A 22937-nucleotide genomic window follows, 5' to 3' on the forward strand; every position below is an offset into this window, starting at 1 on the left:
AGTGGGCATTCAGGGCGACTGGTTGTTATTTACCACATAAGAACATAATAGCCTAACTTAGTCAAACCAATGGTCCATCAAGCCCAGTAGCCCATTCTCATGGTGGCCAATCCAGGTCCCTAGTACCTTGCCAAAATCCAAGGAGTAGCAACATTTCATGCTACCGATCCAGGGCAAGCAGTGGCTTCCCCCATATCTCTCAATAACAGACTATGGACTTTTCCTCCAGGAAATTGTGCAAACCTTTCTTAAAACCAGCTTCGCTATCTGCTCTTACCACAACTTCTGGCAATGTGTTCCAGAACTTAACTATTCTCTGAGTGAAAAAAAATTTCCTCCTATTGATTTTAAAAGTATTTTCCTGTAACTTCATTGAGTGTCCCCTAGTCTTTGTAATTTCTGACAGAATGAAAAATCAATCCACTTGTACCCATTCTACTCCACTCAGGATTTTGTAGACTTCAATCATATCTCTCTTCAATCATCTCTTTTCCAAGCTGAAGAGCCCTAACCTTTTGTCTTTCCTCATACGAGAGGAGTTCATCCGCTTTATCATCTTGGTTGCTCCTCTTTGAACCTTTTCTAGTGCTGCTATATCTTTCTTGAGATAAGGAGACCAGAACTGAACACAATACTCCAGATGAGGTCGCACCATGGAGTGATACAGGGGCATTATAACAGTTTTGTTAACTATCCCTTTTTTAATAATTCCATTGGGATATCAAAGATTTAGAGGCAGGTATTCCCTTACAATTAGAGCTGGATAATACATACAGATGCTCTGAAAGCCTAAATTCATGTGTCATTTCAAGATAGCAGAGAAGCACTCTCCACACATCCAGCAACCACAAAACCTTGCCCTGTTTCTTTGTGCCCATGGGCTGAAACACAGGTAGCCTTACTTTCTGATTAACATGGAACATTGAAACCACCTTTGGTAGAAACGAAGGCACAGTGTGTAATGACACTCCTGCTTCGGTGAATCTGATAATGCCTGCAGCTCAGACACCCTCTTAGCTGAAGTAATTTCAACCAAAAACACCATCTTCACAGTCAGAACCATGAGAAAAGTGTCTCATAAAGGTTCATGTGGAGCGTTGATGAGGTCCCTCAATACAATATTAAGATTTCACATTGGAAATGGCTGCTTTACTAGAGGGCGGAACCTCAAAGCTCACTTCAGGAACATGGAAACATTTGGATGAGAGGTGCACAATCTACTCTAGCTTGGAAGCAAGAAAGATTAGCCACTTGAACTTTAAGAGAGCCAACTACCAAATCCTTCTCTAATCCTTCCTGCAGGAACAAGAGAACCTCAGAGATGGAGACCCGGAAAGGATCCAACTTCTTATCCTTGCACCAATGCTGAAAAGCTTTCCATGCTTTAGCATAAGCCGCCACTGTTACTGGTTCTCTAGCATGGAGGAGAGTCAAAATCATCATCTACAAATATCCTTTCCACGCTCAATAACTATGATGTAAGACTAATGCGTTCTGGATTGACTAATACTATGGGCCCCTGTAATAGAATGCCATGGTGCAGCCGTAGTCTGAGGCCGCTGTCTCACTGCAAAGTGGCCAATCTAGGGCTACAAGGACTACCAGTCCCCGATGGGTCGATATTCTGTGAATGATTTGGCCTATCATCGGCCATGGTGGGAATACATAAAGCAGTTCTCTTGCTGGCCATGGCTGTACGAGAGTATCCATTCCGATGCTTCCCAACTTGAATCTTCGACCACAAACCGAGGGGCTTTCTTGTTCTCTGTTGATGTCATGAGGTTGAATGTCAGTTGTCCCTAGCATCTCACAATACAGTTGAAAGCTCTTTGGGACAATGACCATTTCCCTGGATCCAGCGTCCACCTGCTGAGGTAGTCGGCTTGGACACTGTCCAATCCCGCTACATGTGCCGCCATCAGACCAACAATTGGGTTTCCATCTTCAGAGAAGAACTCTTGATTCCCCCTTGCCTGTTGACATACACTACCACTGTAGCATTGTCCAAGAATACTCTGACTGCTTTGCTTTCAGCCATGTCTGGAAGAAGTGGAGAGCCAATCAAATAGCTCTCAGCTACAGTATGTTGATGGACCATGTTTTCTGCAATGGTAGCCATTGGCCTTGCACTGGGAAACCCTCGCAATGAGCATCCCAACCAGATCCTGTAAGTGCTGGACTACCTGAGAAAGTGCCTGGCTGCAGTACAGCAAGGACAGTGCTCTGATCAGTCAATCATCCAAGTAAGGATGAACCTGGATTCTTGCCTTGTGCAGATCGGCTGCTGCCACCACCATTACTTTGGTAAATGTGCATGGCGCAGTGGCCAACCTGAAAGGTAGCACCATGAAATGAAAGTGTTTCTCTAGCAAATGGAACCTGAGAAATTTTCTGTGATCTGCAAATATGAGAATAAGCAAGTAAACCTCTGTCAGATCCAATGAGGCTAAAAATTTACCCAGAATCATCGAAGCAATGACTTTTTCATCTGGAATCTGGGAACCTTCGAGGCCACGTTGACCGCCTTAAGATCTAGGATTGGCCTCCAATCGTCTGAGTCTTTCTTGGGCACGATGAAGTATATAGAATATCTCCCTGATACTGAGACTGCATCTGGAACCGGCTCTATGGCTCCAATCTGTAACAGCTTTTGCACTGTTGCACTGACCTTGGCACCTTCTCCAGTCTTCCCGCTGGGGAGTCCAAAAGTAGGTCCCTGAGTGGGTGATAAAAGTCAAGCTTGTAGCCTTCTCAAATTATGTCCAGCACCCAATGGTCTGAAGAAATCTGCGCCCCAAGTCTCCCTCCTAAGCAGGGGCGCTTGGAGGCTGACCTGGCATCATTAGAACATAAGAAATACCATACTGGGACACACCAAAGGTCCATCAAGTCCAGTATTCTGTTTCCAATAGTGGCCAACCCAGGTCCCAAGTACCTAGTTAGATCCCAAGTAATAAAATAGATTTTATGCTGCTTATCTTAAGAATAAGCAATGGATTTCCCGAAGCCATCTCAATATCCAAACCTTTTTAAACCTCGCTAAGCTGATCCCATTACATTCTCCAGCAACAAATTCCAGAGTTTAATTGCACGTTGTGTGAAGAAATATTTTCTATGGTTTGTTTGAAATCTATTACTTAGTAGCTGAGAGCATGCTGGATGTCTGAGTTCTCCTGGAACCACCAAATCTTTGTCTAGATCCTTGACAGGACCTTTGTGACAGGGATCCATTAGACCCATAACACAGTCTTCTGTAGCCACAAAAGGAACCATGATTGGAACTGCCTGATCTTCATGGTTTATTATCTGGCAATGGTTTAGGACGATGGTCCATTACACTTGTCATCAGGTCATTCAATTCTTTGGCAAAGAGCATTTGCTTCTTAAAGAGGAGCCTGCTCAAAGTAGTCTCAAACGCTGAATCTCCTGCCCACTGTCTGATCCAGAGCATTCTGTGGAAGAAGAATTTATAAGCTGAGACTGCTCATAACTCTGAGCATATTGTAGATATCATCAGTCACATAATCCACCCCTGCCAGGATGACAGGGGGCAAACCGCCTTCTCCATGCCCGGATTCTGACATAGCATTTTGTAACAGGCTTACACAACAAGGGATGCTGTGGCCGCTGCCTTAAGGCCTAAAGCCAGCATCTCAAACTGTCATCTGAGGACCAAATTCACTCTACGATCCTGCATATCCTTCAGGATCACTCTCCCTTCACTAAGTAGCAAGGTTTGCTTAGTAACCTGCACTACCAGCAAATCAAACTTAGCTGGTGCAAATTATTGCTGTAATTCTGAAGCCATGGGATATAATTTTGTCAAGGAACCTTTTGGCGAGTTCCAATGCTCTGTTATCACCCTGGTAATCTCTGGTTGAGAAGGGAAGCACGTGGACTTGGTACTGCATAGCAGCAAAATCTGGGACTCTAGATTAGAGAGCTGCACGGGAACGGGGACGACGGGAATCCCGCGGGACCCGCGGGCATCCCGCGGGTTCCCCCTTCGGGTCACGGGGATCCCATGGGGACGCCCCCTAGGGTCGCAGGGATCCCGTGGGGACGCCTCCGAGGGTCGCGGGGTTCCTGCGGGGCTGGATGTACTAAGTCACGCGGCTTTTCTCCCTACCTGCTCTGCTTGCAGCACAGAGCCGAACGGAAGTCTTCCCGACGTCAGTGCTGACGTCGGGAAGACTTCCGTTTGGCTCTGTGCTGCAAGGGTAGGTAAAGAGGAGTAGCCTCGCGGCTCAAGTGGCTACCAAGGGAGGGGGGCGGTCCGCCCCGGGTGCAGCACAGCCGGCCAGGTCCCCTTACTTTTATAGCGCTTCCCCGACCGACCGACAACAGCCCTGGTCCGACAAACCTCCCTGCCCTTAACCGCGAATCTAAATTACCTTCTTACAGCAGCTGTAAGAAGGAAATTTAGATTCGCGGTTAAGGACAGGGAGGTTTGTCAGACCGGGGCTGTTGTCGGTCGGTCGGGGAAGCGCCATAAAAGTAAGGGGACCTGGCCGGCTGTGCTGCACCCGGGGCGAGAGAGAAGGAGGGGGGAGAAGGACGCTGAAAGCACTGGGGAAGACAAAGGGGTGGAGAAGGACGCTGAAAGGACATGGGGAAGACGGGGGGGGGGTGGAGAAGGACGCTGAAAGGCCATGGGGAAGACAGAGAGGGAGAAGGACGCTGAAAGGACATGGGGAAGACAGAGGGGGGAGAAGGACACTGAAAGGACATGGGGAAGACAGAGGGGGGAGAAGGACGCTGACAGGACATGGGGAAGACAGAGGGGGGAGAAGGACGCTGACAGGACATGGGGAAGATGGGGGGGGAGAAGGACACTGAAAGGACATGGGGAAGACAGAGGGGGGGAGAAGGACGCTGACAGGACATGGGGAAGACAGAGGGGGGAGAAGGACGCTGACAGAACATGGGGAAGATGGGGGGGGAGAAGGACGCTGAAAGGAAATGGGGAAGAGAGAGTGGGGAGAAGACGCTGGCAGGGAAGAAGACAGAGATGCCAGACTATGGGGGGAGCGGAGGGAAGAAGATGGGTGCCAGACCAATTTGGAAGGGGGGAGAAAGGGAGAGGCACAGTAACAGAGCAAATGGAAGACGCAGAAGGAAGAGAGACAGTGGATGGAAGGAACTGAATGAGAGCATGAGGAAAGCAGAAACCAGGCAACAAAGGTAGGGAAAGAATTCTATTTCTTTTTTTTTTTTTGCTTCAGGATAAAATAGTATATTGGTTGTGTTGATAAAAATTTATAAACAAAAGAGGCTCTGGTAGAAACCCGTTTACAAAGTATGTATTCTTCCCAATTAATATTTCCAAATTAATAAAGTCTTTTTGCTTATTTGTAAATGGGTTTCTACCAGAGCCTTTAATTCAGTAGCATAATTAAATGAAATAACTATTTCTGAAGTTTATAGGGACGGGCGGGGACGGAGGGGATTCCTCACGGGGACGGGCGGGGACGGAGGGGATTCCTCGCGGGGACGGGTGGGATTCCTCACGGGGACGGGTGGGGACAGGTGAGACTTTGGCGGGGATGGGTGGGATTTCTGTCCCCGCGCAACTCTCTACTCTAGATCCAACTCCCGCAAAGACTCTGTAATGACTTAAGTCAAATCTGACGGTTTGAAAAGTCTTCGCACTGTCAAATTCTCTCCCTGGTCTATGGCTGCCACTGATTGTCTGCTCTGAACTACAAACCAGGATCCTCCAAGGAGGATGATTTCTTGCAGAGCAATGGAATAGTATCTGACCCCAAATCATCTCAGTCCTTTTCTGACTGGACCTCTGGCTCCTGTAGTTCCACACACTGTGTAGGGACTTTGCCCTGAGGTAATCCTCTCTCTGTACCTCCCTAAAGGCACCCTGACACTCCTTCGTATTTTTGTTAGACTGTATACATCAGGGTCACAAATTAGGAGTCAAAGACCTGACCTGGATCCTCCAGAGACCTCCTTCAGTCTGATATTCGCTTCCTCTCAGGGTCAGTCACCTCCACACAGCAGCACTTTGCTGGTGACGCATAATAACGGTTTAGGGGCTCTAACAGGTTTTTGAGCCCTAGCTCTTGCGATCTGCAATTCATGACCCATAGAGGGACCAGAGGGGGCTAAGTCAATGGCTCCCACCCCTCCTTGCATGTCCTGTGGCACACAAACATTTCTCAGGCACCCATCCAGCACAAACTTTGCATGATATAGGGGTCAAAACCCCCCAAGGAGTCCATTATAATTGATTTTAAACCCAAACTGAGGCTGAGGCAGACAGAGGCTTTTAAAATATAATTGAGAAATCCAAGATGGTTGCTGTGGCAGCATTTTGGTGCTAAAAAACACAACCCGTGGAAACAAAACTAAAAATTTAAAATTGCCAATTTCAGACCCACCCCAATTTTTCCCATTGAAAGTAATGAGCTGTACTCACAGACCTGCCATGTGTTCTGCCTGCTTCAGCTTCTCACAGCAGCTGGAATTGGAGAAGTGATTTCTGCCTCAGACAAGCAAGGGTGCCTCTTTGGGCTACCTTTTATTCAGGTTCCAAAACCCTCAATCCCACATGATTCTTCAGGGGTGAGGGGGATGGGAGATGCAGCCAACCTCCACCAAGTCTCCCAGCCTGTCATGAGATCTAACCAGCCTGCACTCAAGCACCTGTCTACACAGGGGCATCACTCCCAGGGAACTTATTCCCATGCTTCAACTCCCCTATGTATCTCCCCTACTGATCAAATCAAACTGGTTACCACTCTCCCATAGGATAACTTATAAAATCCTACTTCTCACATTTAAAACAAAAATTAACCACACTCCAGGATTCATATATAGATTAATTATTCCTTATTGCTCCTCGAGAACACTACAATCAAGCAATCAACATCTCTTAACTATTCCCTCCTTACGCCATTTATTCTACAATGCGCAAAACAATTTTTTCTGTGACAGTGCCAACAACCCTCTGGGAAGAATCTTGTATAAACAAATGCAAATCCAACCTAAAAACATTTTTGTTTAAAGATGCCTATAACCTATAACACCCGTCAGAACTTTATCAACAGTCTTACAAGAAGAACACACCCCATTCCTAATGTACTTACCGTTTTTTTGTAAATCTATCCTATTACCATATGTATACGAATGTTTTGTCTTTGCCTGTTGAAATAGTATGTGTCATCCTTGAATTTTAATTTTTTTATATTTCTTTGTATTTCGTGGGGGATAGGGGCAGAGCCGGCCCACGAATATTGAAAATTTGCAAATAACTTTTGGGCTGGCTCTGACCCACCCCAGCCTCCCTCAGCATCCCGGTCCTTACCTGGTGGTCTAGCGGTCTTTCGGGGCAGGAGCGATCTTCCTACGCTCTTGCCCCATGCAGATCACTCATACAAAATGTACTACGGGAACTCACGGCAGCCATTTTGTATGAGTGATCTGCAAGGAGCAGGAGCGTAGGAAGATTGCTCTTGTCCCAAAAGACCGCTAGACCACCAGATAAGGTCCGGGGAGATCCGGGAGGCGGAAGGGAGGTGGGGGGTGATTCTGGTTTTAGGAAATCGTGAATAATCGAAATCGTGAGTCCTAAAACCATGAATCGGGAGGGGGGAGTGTACATCGCTTAGACAACCTATTAAGCGGTATATCAAATTTTAAATAACAGGTACTCTTTTAGAAGCATGGTCCTCCTGGCTAGACCCCAACGTCTGACCCTTCTCCCAGGCAGAGCTACTGGGAACCTCCTAGCACAGGGAAGCCTTGAAAAAGATTGGATTAATATCTCAAAATAATAAATCTAGAGCAGATGAAAAGACACTTTTCTCAACTCATTTGTAGAAGTTAAGGCTGAAGAGAGAGAGCGCACTGCACAGGGAGAGAAGGAGGCAGAACTGAGAAAAATGATTGATGCCTTCTACAATCCAACTCGTGAGTTGGGGTACACAACCCATCCGTAAGGAATCATATGCTGTTTGCACAAGAATGCCTAGATATCCTGTACCAGAAAACTGGGGGTTGTATAACATTTGTGGAAACAAAATGTGCAGCATCTTACTTGTAGAGCAGGATGTCTGCACACTGGAGAACTGGATATGTCAATAAACCAACCCCTCCTTCATTCTTCTGTGTTTGACTCTTGACCTGTGGGATGGGCAATTCAATAGAACAGGTTCAAGCTACCTTTCTCAGATCAGTATTTACACTAAATATTTTTATACTCTGATGTCAGCTCAGGCCTCTGCAGGTAGCTAAATGACCTCTAACGGCAACATTTACAAAGGCACCAGAGATGCAACCTTGGCAGCCACGCAAGCACTATGGCAAGGTAGTAGCCCGAGAAAGTTGTAAGCAGCAAAGATCCATGACAGCAATCTCCAAGAATTAATTTCTCAACCAACCTCTGCCAGGCTATGCTTTCTTACAAGCATGCTGAGCTGAAACTCTGGGTTATCTGCTGCTTTGCTTCTGTGCTGGAGTGTGCAAAGCCAACATCCTTTTATCACACAGGAAATATCATATCAATCCAGTGGATGCCAAAGCGCGCTCTATTCGAAATCATTTACAATACAGGTATGGCTAAGTATAGTACTCTACATCCTTTGAGTGAGCAGCTTTTGAATTTCTATTAATTAAAAAAAAAATTAAATAAAACAAATTAACAAATAAACTTTGGCAGCTAATTTTCTTGGAATAAAAGTCTTAACAAGAAGTTCCCACTATAACCTGACGATGTCCACTGCATATTTATTTATTTTATTTAAAAATGTATACCCCGCTTAAACCTAAGCGGTTCATAAGATAGATACACTATTTTTTAAAACATTACAACAAATGTGAATACTTTAATAATATTGTTGGAAAGGTTTTTATCTATTGCTTGCATTTAAGCAATAAATGAAAGACTGACCTATTATATTACATTAAAAATAAATGAAATAAAGTGATGCAGAATCTGATCCCCCCTCCCCCCCCTTTTACTAAGCCACGGTAGAAGTTTCTACCGTGGCCTGGAGCTCTAAATGCTCTGATGCTACTCCAATGTTTAAATAATTCTTATGAGCTTTGGAGCAACATTGGAGCATTTAGTGCCCCGGTCCATGGTAGAAACCTCTACCACAGCTTAGTAAAAGAGGGCCTTAGTTTTTAAAAATCATTCTCAATTATGGATTGAACAGCTTATCTAGGAGGAGCAAACTGGCAGCTACCTTCCACTGGTGTAAGTGCTGTAGACGAGGCATGGAAAGTAGACATCCCAAAATCCATCCCAGCTCTGTATGTTCACTGACCTGCAAACAATTTACACACAAAACACACAAGTTCAGCACAAGCAATAGTTTCATTCAATGTATTTGGATGGGATGTTAAGATATTTAATTGGGTTACTGACCGATTGTATCTCAAACACTGAATCTTTGGCACTAAACCTAGGCACGAAAACATCAAAGCAAAAAAAAGCACCAAGGGCCATCAAGTATAGGACAATCAAAGAAAGGTTTATTGGTGGATCCGACAAAGGCTGTGTTTCAGCATCGAATACATATGTCAGGGGCCGTTTGAGTTCTAAATGATAACCCAAAGTTATTGCATCACCATTACACAAAACCTGTTTTAGTTGAACAGGTTCAACATAAGTCTGAGATGCAGTCCTGTTCTAAATAGTTTGATAGGATTCCAAAGCGAGCTGCTGCATCCTTTTGCCATCCTCAGGAGAGAGTAGTTTAACTACATTGGTGAAGCAATAGTGAAACACCACTTGGATTAATTTGGACTCCTATCAAATTATTCAGAACAGGACTATATGCACATCGTACTTATGTTGGACCTGTTCAACTAAAATAGGTTTTGTGTAACAATGATGCAATAACTTTGGGTTATCTTTTAGAACTGTGTCTCAATTAGACAACCTCTGATGCAGGAGTTTAATACTGAAACATAGCCCGTATTGGGTCCACCAATAAATCTTTCATTGTCCCATACTTGATGGTCCTTTGTGTTTTGTTTTGATTCTACTGTGGTCAGCTCCTATTAGAAACCCCAATGCTATGCAGTGAGCGCCTATTTCATAGTGGTATCTGGGTTCCAAGATTCCATTACAGAATACTAGCATAGTCTGGTATTGGTGTGCCTTACATTTAGATGTGGTGTGAACAGTGAGCACCCAAGTGTGTCAGGGCATATGAAATTTACTGTATTCTGTAAGTTGCGTGCATAAGTGGTAACCTCAACCATGCCCCGTTGCATTTTACTCACTATGCTCCTTCCCTTCCCCATACTTCTAGTGGAAGATGTTCACGGTGGTCAACAGCATGCTCTTCGCGATCATGTCTGCTCTTATGCATACCTTAACAGAACAGTCGATTTGCTGCCCACTTGAATATAAAGGTGCTGGATTTCTTTACATTTATGCACGCAAGTGGTGTAAAACTATAAGAGTCCTGTTATAGCACTACCCTTCCCATGAGTGTGTGAATCATTCATTTGAATATTAACCGCATTCAGTGTAGATTAAAAGTCAATGTGTCCTTTCACAATGTGTACACTGTAGCCATACTGAGAGGCATTTCTGGGGGCATGTATGCGTTGGGGGGAGAGGAGAAAAGTGCGCATATGGGTAACATATTTGATTTATCACACAATTTCCAGCAAAAAAATCAATTCATAGATCAAGCGAGTGAAAGTGACCACATGTATTTTTAACCCATAGCAAGTTTCAGGATAAAACTATGCACCCATATTTTTTTTCATTCTTTGAAAACATTTACTTTGAAAACAGTTGCAAAACCCAGGGTAGAACTGTGTATGCTGTTTCTCCCAATGCAAATTATTCTCTTAAAGGACATTACAGCTTATAAAGACTCATGTGATATAGAAAGCACAGTTACTTACCGTAACAGGTGTTATCCGAAGACAGCAGGCAGATACTCACGTATGGGTGGCATCATCCACAGAGCCCCAGGACGGACAGTGGTAAAGTGGACTGTCACTTTAATCTTTGAACCTGCCCATACGGCGCATACACGGGTACCTTCCCGCCTGATGCCAGCTCGCAAGTTCATCAGTTCTACGCCCAAGTGAAGAGGTCAACCAGGGGAGATGGACAAGATGTGAAAATATCTGCATGCTATCTCCGAATAACACCTGTTAAGGTAAGTAACTGTGCTTTATTCTTAGACAAGCAGGCAGCATACTCTCACATATGGGACTGCATAGCTTTAAGAAATTTAAACGCATGTTGCCTCGCAAGAAAATCAGGTATACTGTCTGCAGTGGCATAGTAAGGGGACTGTGTGTGTGGGGGTGGGGGTAGGTCCCGGTCTACCTAAGGGCGTGGTACCCCTCCTCCTTTCCACCCCCCCCATCTCACAACGTGTGCACACCCCTTGCCTTCCCCCGTACTTTTTTTTACTTCCCTGGAATGAGGTTGCTGCCTGTGTCGGCATCGACGTTCTCTCTGACATCACTTACGGGACCCGCCCAAAAAGGTTGTATTTACAAGTGGTTTTTCAGAGAATTTTAGCTTATCAAGTAGCATCTTGAGACCAGAGTTTTATTAAGTTGATATGAGGTTCCAGTTCCTTTCAGGTTTTTAGAAAGATGCTGAAGACTTACTTATTTGATAAATGAGTTTGTAATCTACTGTGTGTGTACGGTTCTTTTTAATTCCTTTGTAAACCGCTTAGGAATGAAAGGTACAGCGGTATACAAGTATAAGTGGATTTTTATGTTATGTTAAGTGATGTCAAAACACCGACGTGGTGCTCACGCCGTAGAATTTAAAAATCTACAAGGAAAGAGAAGGGTGTGTGTGCGTGAGGTGAGGGGGGAAAGAGGCCGGTGGAGGAATGCTACTGCCCTGGGCGCTGCTCACCCTACTTTGCCACTGACCATCTGATATGAGTAGGCCGATGCAAGGGAATGAAATAAATACAGCCCAAGCAGAAGAACAAGCAAGAAGAAGCAAGAAGAGAATAAAGAAAGGACCCCAGGGAGTACTATAGTAATGGAGGTTATAAATAATAGACAACCTCATAGCAGCAGGGGAATCCAAGCATAGGCAAGAAAGAAGCCAGAAAAATTAAAAATAAAATAAAAAAAGATACGGGCCAATGTACATATATGGACGACCAGATCAAAAAGAGCAGGTAAAGCCAGGTGTGGCTCAGGAAGGCACAGACTGGAGTGAAAGAGAATTTTGTCAAGCAAAATGAAGGCATAGTTCCCATTTGTTAGAATAGTTTCGAGGAAACTAGGAAAAAATACATTAAGAAGGAGAAAAATATTACTGTGGTCCATAGAAAGAAATAGTGGCGGACTGGGAGGAAAGCTACATGTTAAAAATGCTCCCCTTGAGGGCTGTGAGAAAGCTGTTATGTCTTGAAAATGACCAGAACTAGTGCTAGGATGGCAAGAAGTAGCACTTCTTAAGAAATATGCTGGAAAAAAGGGAAACCAGCAAAGAGGTATAGTAAAGCCATGGTGAATGGGGAATGGAAAAGTGGGATATCCCCATATAGAATGAAAACAAAGAAAAGGATATGCAAAGTTATTGCAGAAACTGGTCTCATGATCTTCTATTAAAAGTGTAGTGAGCTCAGAAACTTGAGAACCAAGTAAGAGAATATATGAGAGTAGAGGCAATTTACTTCATCTTTGTACTCAAGTCTCTATTCTGCAAACCATTCAGTGAGACAGCTGATGCAACTCATGGGTCACAAGGCCTCCACAGCTGAATGGTAAAGGGATACTCCAGGACCAAGTTGAGAAACAATGCACTAGCCCACCTTTGAAGACACTTGTGTGCTGCTCTACTAGGCTTTCCCATACCAAGTGCTGCTGTTCTAGAGACAGGTACGTATGTTTTCATTCAGATCTTTTTGGGGTGGGAGGCATGTGGAGTAATCATTACTTAATCCCTCCAGTGATCATCTGGTCAGTTTGGTTACCTTTTGGACACTTAAGATGCTTTTAAAGCAGGTCTAGCTCCAGAAGTCCGAGTTCCGTCCTGGATGGCTTAGGAAATGTTTGTCATCGCAAGATGTCCAAGTGCTAAGAACCCATAACACACCAACACACACCCTCAAACTCTGGATGCACAGAGGCTAGCCAGAAATCCAGAAAGTTGGTTTCAAAAATCAGTACTTGGACGTTTGGATGAGAAAAACCTCCAAGTGCCAATTTATGCCATTTTTCAGATATCTTAGTGTTTTGAAAATGCCACTAAAGGTCGCCTATGTGACTTCATAAAATGTTAGCACAAATCCAGCAGCAACAGAGCAGACATTACACCTGCTCAAGAGTGGGTGTAAACTTTAGTGCATACTTTATCTGCATAAATCATAACTCTGCCTATACATACCTACTATACAAGTATGCACCAGCTTGTACCGTACGCACAATACTTTTAGGTGTTACCTAATTTTATAAGAACCTATTTAGATGTGAAAGTGATGTATAAAATTAATCCTCCCCCCCAGCCCAAATGTTCTACAGCTTTGTACAAAAGGAAATGTGCTATGTCTCTAGAATACCCCTTCCCCTTCTTGTGATCTTATAATTATCTCATTTATGATGTCAGAAGCATGATCCAGTGGATATGGGGAGGGGAAGGAAAGAGCAGGAAAATGTCTTTGGTAACCACAAATTAAACTTTGGTTCCAATGAAAAACACCCAACACAAACTCTTTTTATGTGCAACAATCTCCAGTTGTTAATTATAGCCTGGAAGAAAAAAAATAAAAATAAAGAAATGAAAAACTTTAACTACGTGCATGAAAGAAAGAAAAAGATTTTTTTTAAAGTTCCTTCCTCCTCCTGCTGCCCAGGATGCTCGGCTGCAATTGACTTCAAATAGCCACTGCACATCTCAATGAAGTCAAATATTTTACTTGGAAGAAGCTTTTATTTGTACATATGGAAAGAAATTCATTTAATATTCCATGGGAGGTCTGCAGGGCTGCCAAGATATATGGTATGAAGTTAATTCAAAGACTGGAAAAAAATAAGACGTCAAAAGCATTTCCCATCATCTTCATTTATAACACAAATCCATGGGGGAGGAAAGGGGGAGGAGGAGGAGGTTATTCCAACATTAAATCTCACAAGCTAACGAATATTCCATTATTTGGATAGACTACAGGGATTGGAGATTTCATGAGCATACAGACACTGCAACTTTCTTTCTTGAACATGTCAAAGGCTTACTGACCATCTACGGAAGGTTTCATTATTAGACGAGCTTGCTCTAGTGCAATCTCATTATATATCCCAACGGAAACAAATTAATCCATGGTTCTCCTCTGAACTCAAACTAATTAAAAAACAATTGCAGTCTTTGGAAAAGCGATGGAGGCATGACAAATCTTTAAATAACCTCAATCTTTACAAGGAACATACAATTTTCTATAAAACTAAAATAATTGAGGCAAAATCCAATTATTACTCTAAAAAAATATCCATAGCTAAAAACTCAGCAACACTTTTTAAGATTTTACGTTCTCTGACTACAAAACAACATGAGAAATCCAATGTTTCTCAGTCCAATCTTTGGTTGAGTTTTTCATAGGGAAAATTTTAAAAATTAGATCAACCATTCAGACTTCAGACCAATCAAAATTCGACAGCTTATCTCTCTTAAATTTCACATCTTCAAATACACGGAGTTCAAAATGTTCTAGGTTCAGGATTCCCTCATTATTAGAGATACAACAAACCATCAATACTCTGAATAGTAAGGGTTCCTCTGCTGAAGCCATTCCCCCTCTTATTCTCAAGCGTTATTTTTCAATATTTGGCCCCCAAATAAGCAATTTTATCAAAACTAGTCTCCCTACAAGTACTGTTCCTAAACAATGGAAAGAACCAATCGTCTCTCATTATTAAAGATAACAAAGTCAGTGCAGCACAGATCTCTAACTACCGTCCTATTTCCAATATTCCATTTTTGTCTAAACTTACTAAAAAAATTGTCTTTAATCAACTCTCTGATTTCATTGAGCAAACAAATGTCCTCCATCCTAATCAGACGGGTTTCTGTAAACACCATTCAACTGAATTATCCTTGATAGGGTTAACCACTAACATCATGTACCAATTAGATCATAAATCAGTTTTACTTATTTCATTGGATTTATCATCAGCCTTCGATACTATAGATCATCAATTGTTAATCCATAGGCTTTGTGACATAGGGATCTCTGATCAAGTGTTAGACTGGTTTAAATCATATTTTAAAGATTGTTCCTCGAAAGTCCAGTTTAATGGTTCTACCTCTGACACTTTCTCTAACAACTATGGGATCCCACAAGGTTCCATTCTTTCCTCTATGCTGTTTAATATCTTCCTTGCTCCACTTATCACATTAGGGAAATCTATTGGGTTCTCTATCTTCGCTTACGCGGATGATATTCAACTTACCCACCCTGTTGATCTGGGCAACCCTGCAGATATTTCATCTATTAACTTGAAACTAGAACAAATCAGCCATTGGTTAAGCACAAATATGTTAGCCCTCAACATCAGCAAAACCAAAGTAATGATTTTCCCAGTCAAGAATGGTCTTACCCTTCCCTGCCCCATAACAATAAAATCAGTTTCAGTTCAGATAGTCACCTCTATTAAACTTCATGGTGTTACTTTTGACGGAAAACTCTCGTTCCATGAATAAATAAGTTCAGAAGTTAAGAAATGTTTCTACCATCTTCAAATGATCTCTTGTCATCTTATTAGATCAATCTTCATTAAATATTCTTATTCATTCGCTCGTTATTTCATGTTTAGATTACAGTAATGCACTATGCAAAGGAATCACTAAGAAAGAAATAAAACGTCTTAAAATTATTCAAAATACTGCCATAAAAATTATCTCAAAAGCATGAAAATACGATCATGTCACACCTCTTTTGATCAACGCTCACTCGCTTCCTATAGATCATCGAATTTCCTATAAAATAATGTTACTGACATACAAGACCATAACTTCTGGCCAACCTGATTTTATTAACAAGCTACTTATCCCCCATACCTCCCATCGTACATTACACTCATCTAATCAAAACATGCTATCCATCCCTTCTTTAAGATACATTAACACTATGCGTACTAGCATTTTTTCTATTACGGCCCCTACCATCTGGAATTCAGCACCAAATTATATAAGAGAAATTACATCCCTTGATAAATTTAAAAGTAACTTGAAGGCCTTTCTTTTTAAAGACGCTTTCGGTGTATAATAGTCCTTCTAAGGACGGTAATGGAAATCTGTTCCTTGCCTTTTTTTAATCATTTTAGCCTATTTTACAAAATACTAGACTCTTTATTTTATTGTTCCCCTTCCTTTTGTCTTGGTCCTTCTCCCCCTCTTTCTCTTTATACAAATTGTATTTCTGCCCTTTTCCATCCTGTATCGGTAAGTTAATGTTTGCCAGGGTGTTTTGATTGTAGCATTATTTGTAATTTGTTTTTAACGTACGCTCCTTTTATACTTTGTTTTTATATTATATAAAACCACTTTTAATTTGAATAAAGCGGTATATCAAATTTTTAAATAAACCTGAAACAGGCATGTTCTGGTGATCAGATTCATTATTAACTCTCAGATAACTAGCAGGATCAGCAGATCTGGGAAAGTGCAAAAGGAGATCATAAGGACTACTAGGATGTGTTGGGTGCTTCCAAGTGATATGATTAGCCACTGTCAAAAGACAGGATGGTGAACTCTTTGACTCACTTGACCCAGCAGAGCTTAAATTCTTAGCATTCAGCATCTGTACAGCATTTGTTTTCAGAATGCCAGTCTCACCATTTAAATCTAGTCACATATTTGTAATGTTAAAAATATCAGGATATTTGAAAGAGATCAATCTCTATAGCAATACTATAATCAAAGAAATTCCCACTGGGTTCAAACATCAGCACCTCTCAGGGTAATATTTCCAAATCGGTTTATTTTGTGCACACCAGGACAGGAATAAACCTCAGTCCTACATCAGAGTATGTTGGGCATGATCTAAATCTCTTAAATGTACTACTAGTGTTTAGCTTAACACTTGAACTGTACCTAGGATGTAACATGTGTAGGGTTACCAGATGTCCGGGAAAACCCCAACATGTCCTCTTTTTAGAGGACTGTCCTGGTGCCTGGATGGTTTTATAAAAATGGGGGGAGTCTGTCCAGGTTTAGCTGGCTCTCCTGACACCCCCACCTATCTCCTCCCCAGGCCTGGCCATTGTAATTTATCTTTGGGTCTACATTGGAACAGGAAGTTGCTGCAGAGGGGTGGCTTCTGGGGCAGGCTGGCAGCAGCAGGCTTACCTCATTTCTGCTGCTGGCTACCCAAAGATTAGATTACAGCAGTCGGGCCCTGGGAGGAGGATAGGTGGGGGAGTTGGGATTGGAAAAGTTGCGAGAAAAAGCAGCATCAGAGGTTGGTGGGGAGGGGGGGGGGTAGAAATAGCATGGAGAGAGGGAGGAAGGCTGGAGAAACAGCATGATGCGAAGGAGGGAGAAATAGCATGAAGGGAGGGCTGGAAAAGCATTATGGAAAGGAGAGAGTGCTGGGAAAAAGAGCATGGAGTAGGGCAGTGCTGGATGGGAGAGAAGAGACAAAAACAGAATGAGAGGAGGTTGGAAAGAGAAAGAGGAGCACCTGCGGGGTGGGGAGGGTTTGGGGTTGGAAGGAGGAAGAGAGAGAGAAGCACCCAAAGGTAAGGGAGGTTAGAAGTTGAAAGAGAGAGAAGCACTTGTGGGCAGTGGTGTAGTGAGGGTGAGAGGCACCTGGGGCGGTGGTGCCCCTCCCCTCTTCTTTGCCCCCATGTTCCTTCTTCATCCCCCCTGCCGTGGATGCTCCTTCCTTTTCCCATAGCTCTTTGTTTCCCAGCGTGAGCAGCAACACCTAAGCGCGGGATCCAAAAGTGACACCAGAGGGAGAGCTGACACTGGCGCAAGCAGCGGGCTGGAGTTGCTGCTTGCGCTAGCAAAGAGCTAGAGGTACCGTGGGGGGAAAGTGAAGGCGAATATGTGGTGTGGGAAAGAGCAGAGAGGAGGAGGGGTGCCAGCACTCCCACCAAGATGGCATCTGGGGCGGACCACCCCCACCTCCCCCATGGGGACCAAGGAAATGGGTGGAGTATGGGCGGGGTCATGGGTCTTGTTTTTTGTCTTCACAAATATGGTAACTCTACATATACGTCTAGGTAACTTGTGCTTGAAATCTCTTTTTTAATCTAACCATTATGGCTCACCAGCCATTACCATTGTTAATTTGTGAAACTATTCCTTCATCCCCTCCCATTACTATTGTCATTTGTCATATACCTCTATCAAGGCAGGCACTTTTGAACCATATTTTTCAAAAGGTCAGGCACTGGGGAGAAGGATGTTAACAATTATTGTCACACCAGGATTCTTGATAATTGCTGCTATTAGTGATATCCACAATGACCATGGTTCCCAACCTTTTCCTATTTGGGATCGATAATATAGTCACAGGATCCACCACCAAAGCAATTTTCTCTGAAGTATAAATACAAATATCCCCAAATTACATTATGAAATTTGTCTCAGGGTAAAACAGGGCCCACCATCTTTGTTTATACTAAATAAAAGGTCTACAAACTTGTGTGTGAGGTTTTTTTTTGTATCTTATTTCTTTACAAGTATTGTTTGATCATATTTTGGGGCCAAGGCCCATAAGCACAAACCCAATACAATCTGGGGTTAATTTAGAGCTGGCGGAAGTGAGTGTTTTTTTAAACACTGACTTTTACTGGTAAAGTTAGGCCTGGATATTCAGTGCCAGGCCATGTCTAGTCTCTGGCATTGAATAACCAAGCACCAGCTGATATTTAGCTTTTTTTTTGCTGTTCTACCTGTATCCACTTACTTAAGTTTCAAGTTTGAAGTTTATTTAAAATTTCTTATACTGCCCAATCAACCTTCTAGGCGGTGTACAACATCATAAAAACATACTATAGCTAAAATACAAATTTAAGCTGACAAAGCATCACCAAACAGTAACAATAACTTACAAAGATTTTAAAAACACAGACAAACAGGAACTTAACCAGCTAGTGGACTGAAAATCATCATTAACCAGTTGAGTATTGGCTTCACCCAAGCCCCACCCCCTGACCGCCCTTGTACTAAGTAGACAGTGCCTGGGTGCTGCTTAAGTGTCACTGAATATTGGCGGATGGCCAGCTCAGCAGGATTTAACCGGGCAGGAGCTTCTCTGCCCAGTTAAACCCTTTTCAACATCAGGCCCTCCGGAAGTAATTTTCTAATGCATGTTTCACACATAAAGCATGTGGAAAAGAGCCATTATAAAGTAGTTTGAAGATTCAGATGTGTAAAAAGTAGGTCCAGGAAAACGTGCCATCTACTATATGTGCAGGTTTTGCACTGTATACATAAGAATTGCCGCTGCTGGGTCAGACTGGTGGTCCATCATGCACAGCAGCAGCAGTCTGCTCACGCTCAAAGACCAGCGCCCTAACTGAGACTAGCCCTACCTGCATACGTTCTGATTCAGCATAAACTTGTCTAACTTTGTCTTGAATCCCTGGAGGGTGTTTTCCCCTGTGACAGACTCCGGAAGAGCGTTCTAGTTTTCTACCACTCTCTGGGTGAAAAAGAACTTCCTTACGTTTGTACAGAATCTATCCTCTTTCAATTTTAGAGAGTGCCCTCTCGTTCTTCCTACCTTGGAGAGGAAAAACAACCTGTCCTTATCTACCAAGTCTATACCCTTCAGTACCTTGAATGTTTTGATCATGTCCCCTCGCAATCTCCTCTATTCAAGGGAGAAGAGGCCCAGTTTCTCTAATCTTTTGCTGTATGGCAACTCCTCCAATCCCTTAACTAACTTAGTCGCTCTTCTCTGGACCCTTTCAAGTAGTACCGTGTCCTCCTTCATGTACGGCGACCAGTGCTGGGCACAGTACCCCAGGTGAGGGCGCACCATGGCCCGGTACAACGGCATGATAACCTTCTCCGATCTGTTGCAATACACTGTATGTACCTATTTTACAAAATGTGTGTGTACATACACAGAGATAAAAATTTGTGCAAGAGCATTTATACTATTGGGTCTAATTCTGGGTGCCTTTTTTATTTTGTTTATGCTTTTTCAGTGGTAAGTCAAAGTAAATTACATTCAGGTACAATGAACACTTCCCTGGCCCTTGAGGGCTTATAATTATCTAAGATGTATTTGAATCAATGGAGGGTGAAGTGACTTGCCTAACTTTGGACAAATGAAAGATGTAGGATTTGAACTGCAGAATTCCAGGTTATCAGCCTGCTGCTCTAACCACTATGCTATTTCCTATGTTGCCTTTATAAAATAGGTTTTAAATAGGCACCTTTCATCAACTTTGACAGGATGCAATGTAGAGAAGGAATGGCCTAGTGGGTAGAGAAGTGGGCTGGAAACTGGTCAAGTCACTTAACCCTCTACTGTACAGATTGTGAGCCCTCTGGGGACAGAGAAATACGTGGAGAGGCCTAATCAAAACAAAGGTCTAAGTCCAATTCGGATGCCCAAAGTCGGCAGTGGGAAATGCCCATTTCCGAAAAATACATCTAGAATATATTTTTTTTTTTTCGCAAAATTATCTGGATGTTCAGGCTATTGTTTGTCCAGACTGCCAGAACATCCATCTTTATACCACATTTTTGTCCAAGTCCCAAATGCCCAGAACAAGACCATTTGGACATGGGAGGGGCCAATCTTGTAATGGACTGGCAACTTAGACATGGCAACAGAGCAGTGGAGAACCTTACAGGGCACTGCTGTGAACTTCACAAAAAGGGTGCCAGATAAACATCTCACTAGAACTTCCATATAGGTTATGGTGAGCCCCCCGAAACCTACTATACCCACCTGTCTACAACCCCAATAGCCCTTATGGCTGCAGGTGGCACCTAAATGGCAGTCGAGTAGGATTTGGGGGGGGGATGGTATGATGGGGGCACACACGTTCAACCATAAATGTAGTGGTTAGGGTGGCTTATGGGTCTGGGTCCCCCTCTCTATGGTTCACTAGCCCACCTCCCAGGATATTTAAAACACTTGTGTGCAGCTCCACTAGGCTTTCCTATATCAGGTGCTGATGTTCTGGAGACAGATATATACTTTTTTATTCTGATTTTTGTGGGTGTGTGAGGGAGTCAGTGAACACTGGGGGGAGTGTGTGTGGGTCTTTACTTTGTCTCTGCAGTGGTTATTTGGTCACTTTGGATGCCTTTTTGGCACTTATACCTGTTTTTACATTGTCTAATTACAACGTTTAAGTTTCATCCAGGATGTCTAGTAAAACATTTGATTATCCCTGCAGGATAACTAAGTCTAGGTCGGCCCCCATCCCGTCCTAACCACTCCTCCAGATATGCCCCTTTTAGCTCTGGGCGCACAGCGGGATTCAGAGGCCTGAAAAGTCCTGCGACATGTCCAGAAAATTGGTTTGACTATTGGCACTTGGACAACCTGTCATTCAAGTGCTCACTTGGGCGGGTTTTTATATATGTTTAAGTTTTGATTATTAAATTGCCTCAAAAAAATAAATAATTTTGTAACTGAGTGCATGCATAAATAAACACTTTCCCATGGGTTAAAAAAACCAAAGCATAAGTGTGCTTCTATTTTAAAAATTGCCCCAGGAAATTTATTCCCTTACATTTACACCTGTTCTTTAGAATGCACTAATTTTCCAGATTATTTGACACATGTATTTTCACAAGTATGTGCAGAAATGCAAACCCCTCCCCAAATCTAGAATATCTTTGCTCAGTTTGGGTATCAGTAATGTGTGTACATGCTGTATATGTCTGAAATTATGTGCAATTCTATATACACCTTTTTCTCCGTACTTGCTTTAGGAGAGTTCAAGGGTGCCTGATTTAAGAGGTCAAATAGCTGTTTACATAGATGTTTATTAAAATCTTTCTATACCACCTATACAGCCAAAAAGGATCAAAGCGGTTTAAAGACTGTGCTATTTTAAAAGACACATAAATCTCTATAAAATACTTGCAGTAAGGATCAGCAGAAATCATACCTGTCTCACACCGAAATTATTATCCACCTACTTGCTAACTCTGCCTCTGTATACATTAGAGCACCCTCTCTCTCTCTTCCCCCACCACCCACCCGATGTGGCCAGCACCCTCTCTCTCTCTCTCTTCTCTCCAGCCCTCCTACCCTATGTGGCCAGCACCTTCTCTCTTTTCCCTTTTCTCCAGCCCCCCACCCCCCTCTACCCCACAAGGCCAGTACCCTCTTTCTCTTCCCTCCAGCTCCTCCCACTCCACGTGGCCAGCACCCTCTCTCTCTTCCCTTTTCTCCACCTCCAGCCTCAGCCAGACAAGCTGCCCCCTCCCACCCCCCCCACCCCCGGTGGGTTCAGTAGTCTCTCTCCCTTACGGATCTTCCCTCCAGCTTCCAGTTTCCTCCAGGTCCATCGATAGTGGCAACACCCCCCCATGTGGGTCCCAGTCCAGCGTTGGTGGCAGCAGTGGCGTTCCTAGCATATGTGACACCCGGGGCCCATCATTTTTTGGCACCCCCCCCTTCCCATCTGTATGAAAAACATGATTTTTAGTAACAAGCCACATGTCACACATGAGTACCAAGGAAAAGGCAGCATCTTACATACTGCAGTGAGCAGTACAACAGTAATACACCCATTGTAAACAAGCAAGACTAGTACAGATCAATCCTACACCGTCAATCCTAACAGAAAACCATGTCTTTCGAACACACAGAACACAGAAAACACCTTCGCCTAGTATGGAATATGTCATCACAAACTAACCCCTCCCCCTTTTACAAAACTGTAGTGTGGATTTTAGCCATGGTGGTAACAGCTCTGACGCTCATAGAATTCAGAGCTGCTACCACCATGGCTGGCGCTAAAAAACGTTCCACAGTTTTGTAAAAGGG

General features: G+C 43.2%; 1 protein-coding gene across 4 annotated transcripts in view; it reads right to left on the reverse strand.

Moving 5' to 3' along the window:
- The window catches only part of WARS2 (tryptophanyl tRNA synthetase 2, mitochondrial), an 81831-nt gene that overhangs the window by 11336 nt on the left and 47558 nt on the right, over positions 1–22937 (reverse strand). For all 4 annotated transcript variants that reach the window (XM_033943684.1, XM_033943685.1, XM_033943687.1 and 1 more), the window contains 2 exons: positions 9204–9284; positions 8054–8139 (listed from right to left, as the gene is read on the reverse strand). In XM_033943684.1, the coding sequence (XP_033799575.1) occupies positions 8054–8139; positions 9204–9284 (167 nt within the window). The remainder of the gene's footprint in view (positions 1–8053; positions 8140–9203; positions 9285–22937) is intronic.

The sequence above is a fragment of the Geotrypetes seraphini genome, chromosome 4, assembly GCF_902459505.1.
Source record: "Geotrypetes seraphini chromosome 4, aGeoSer1.1, whole genome shotgun sequence".
NCBI classification, from domain to species: domain Eukaryota; kingdom Metazoa; phylum Chordata; class Amphibia; order Gymnophiona; family Dermophiidae; genus Geotrypetes; species Geotrypetes seraphini.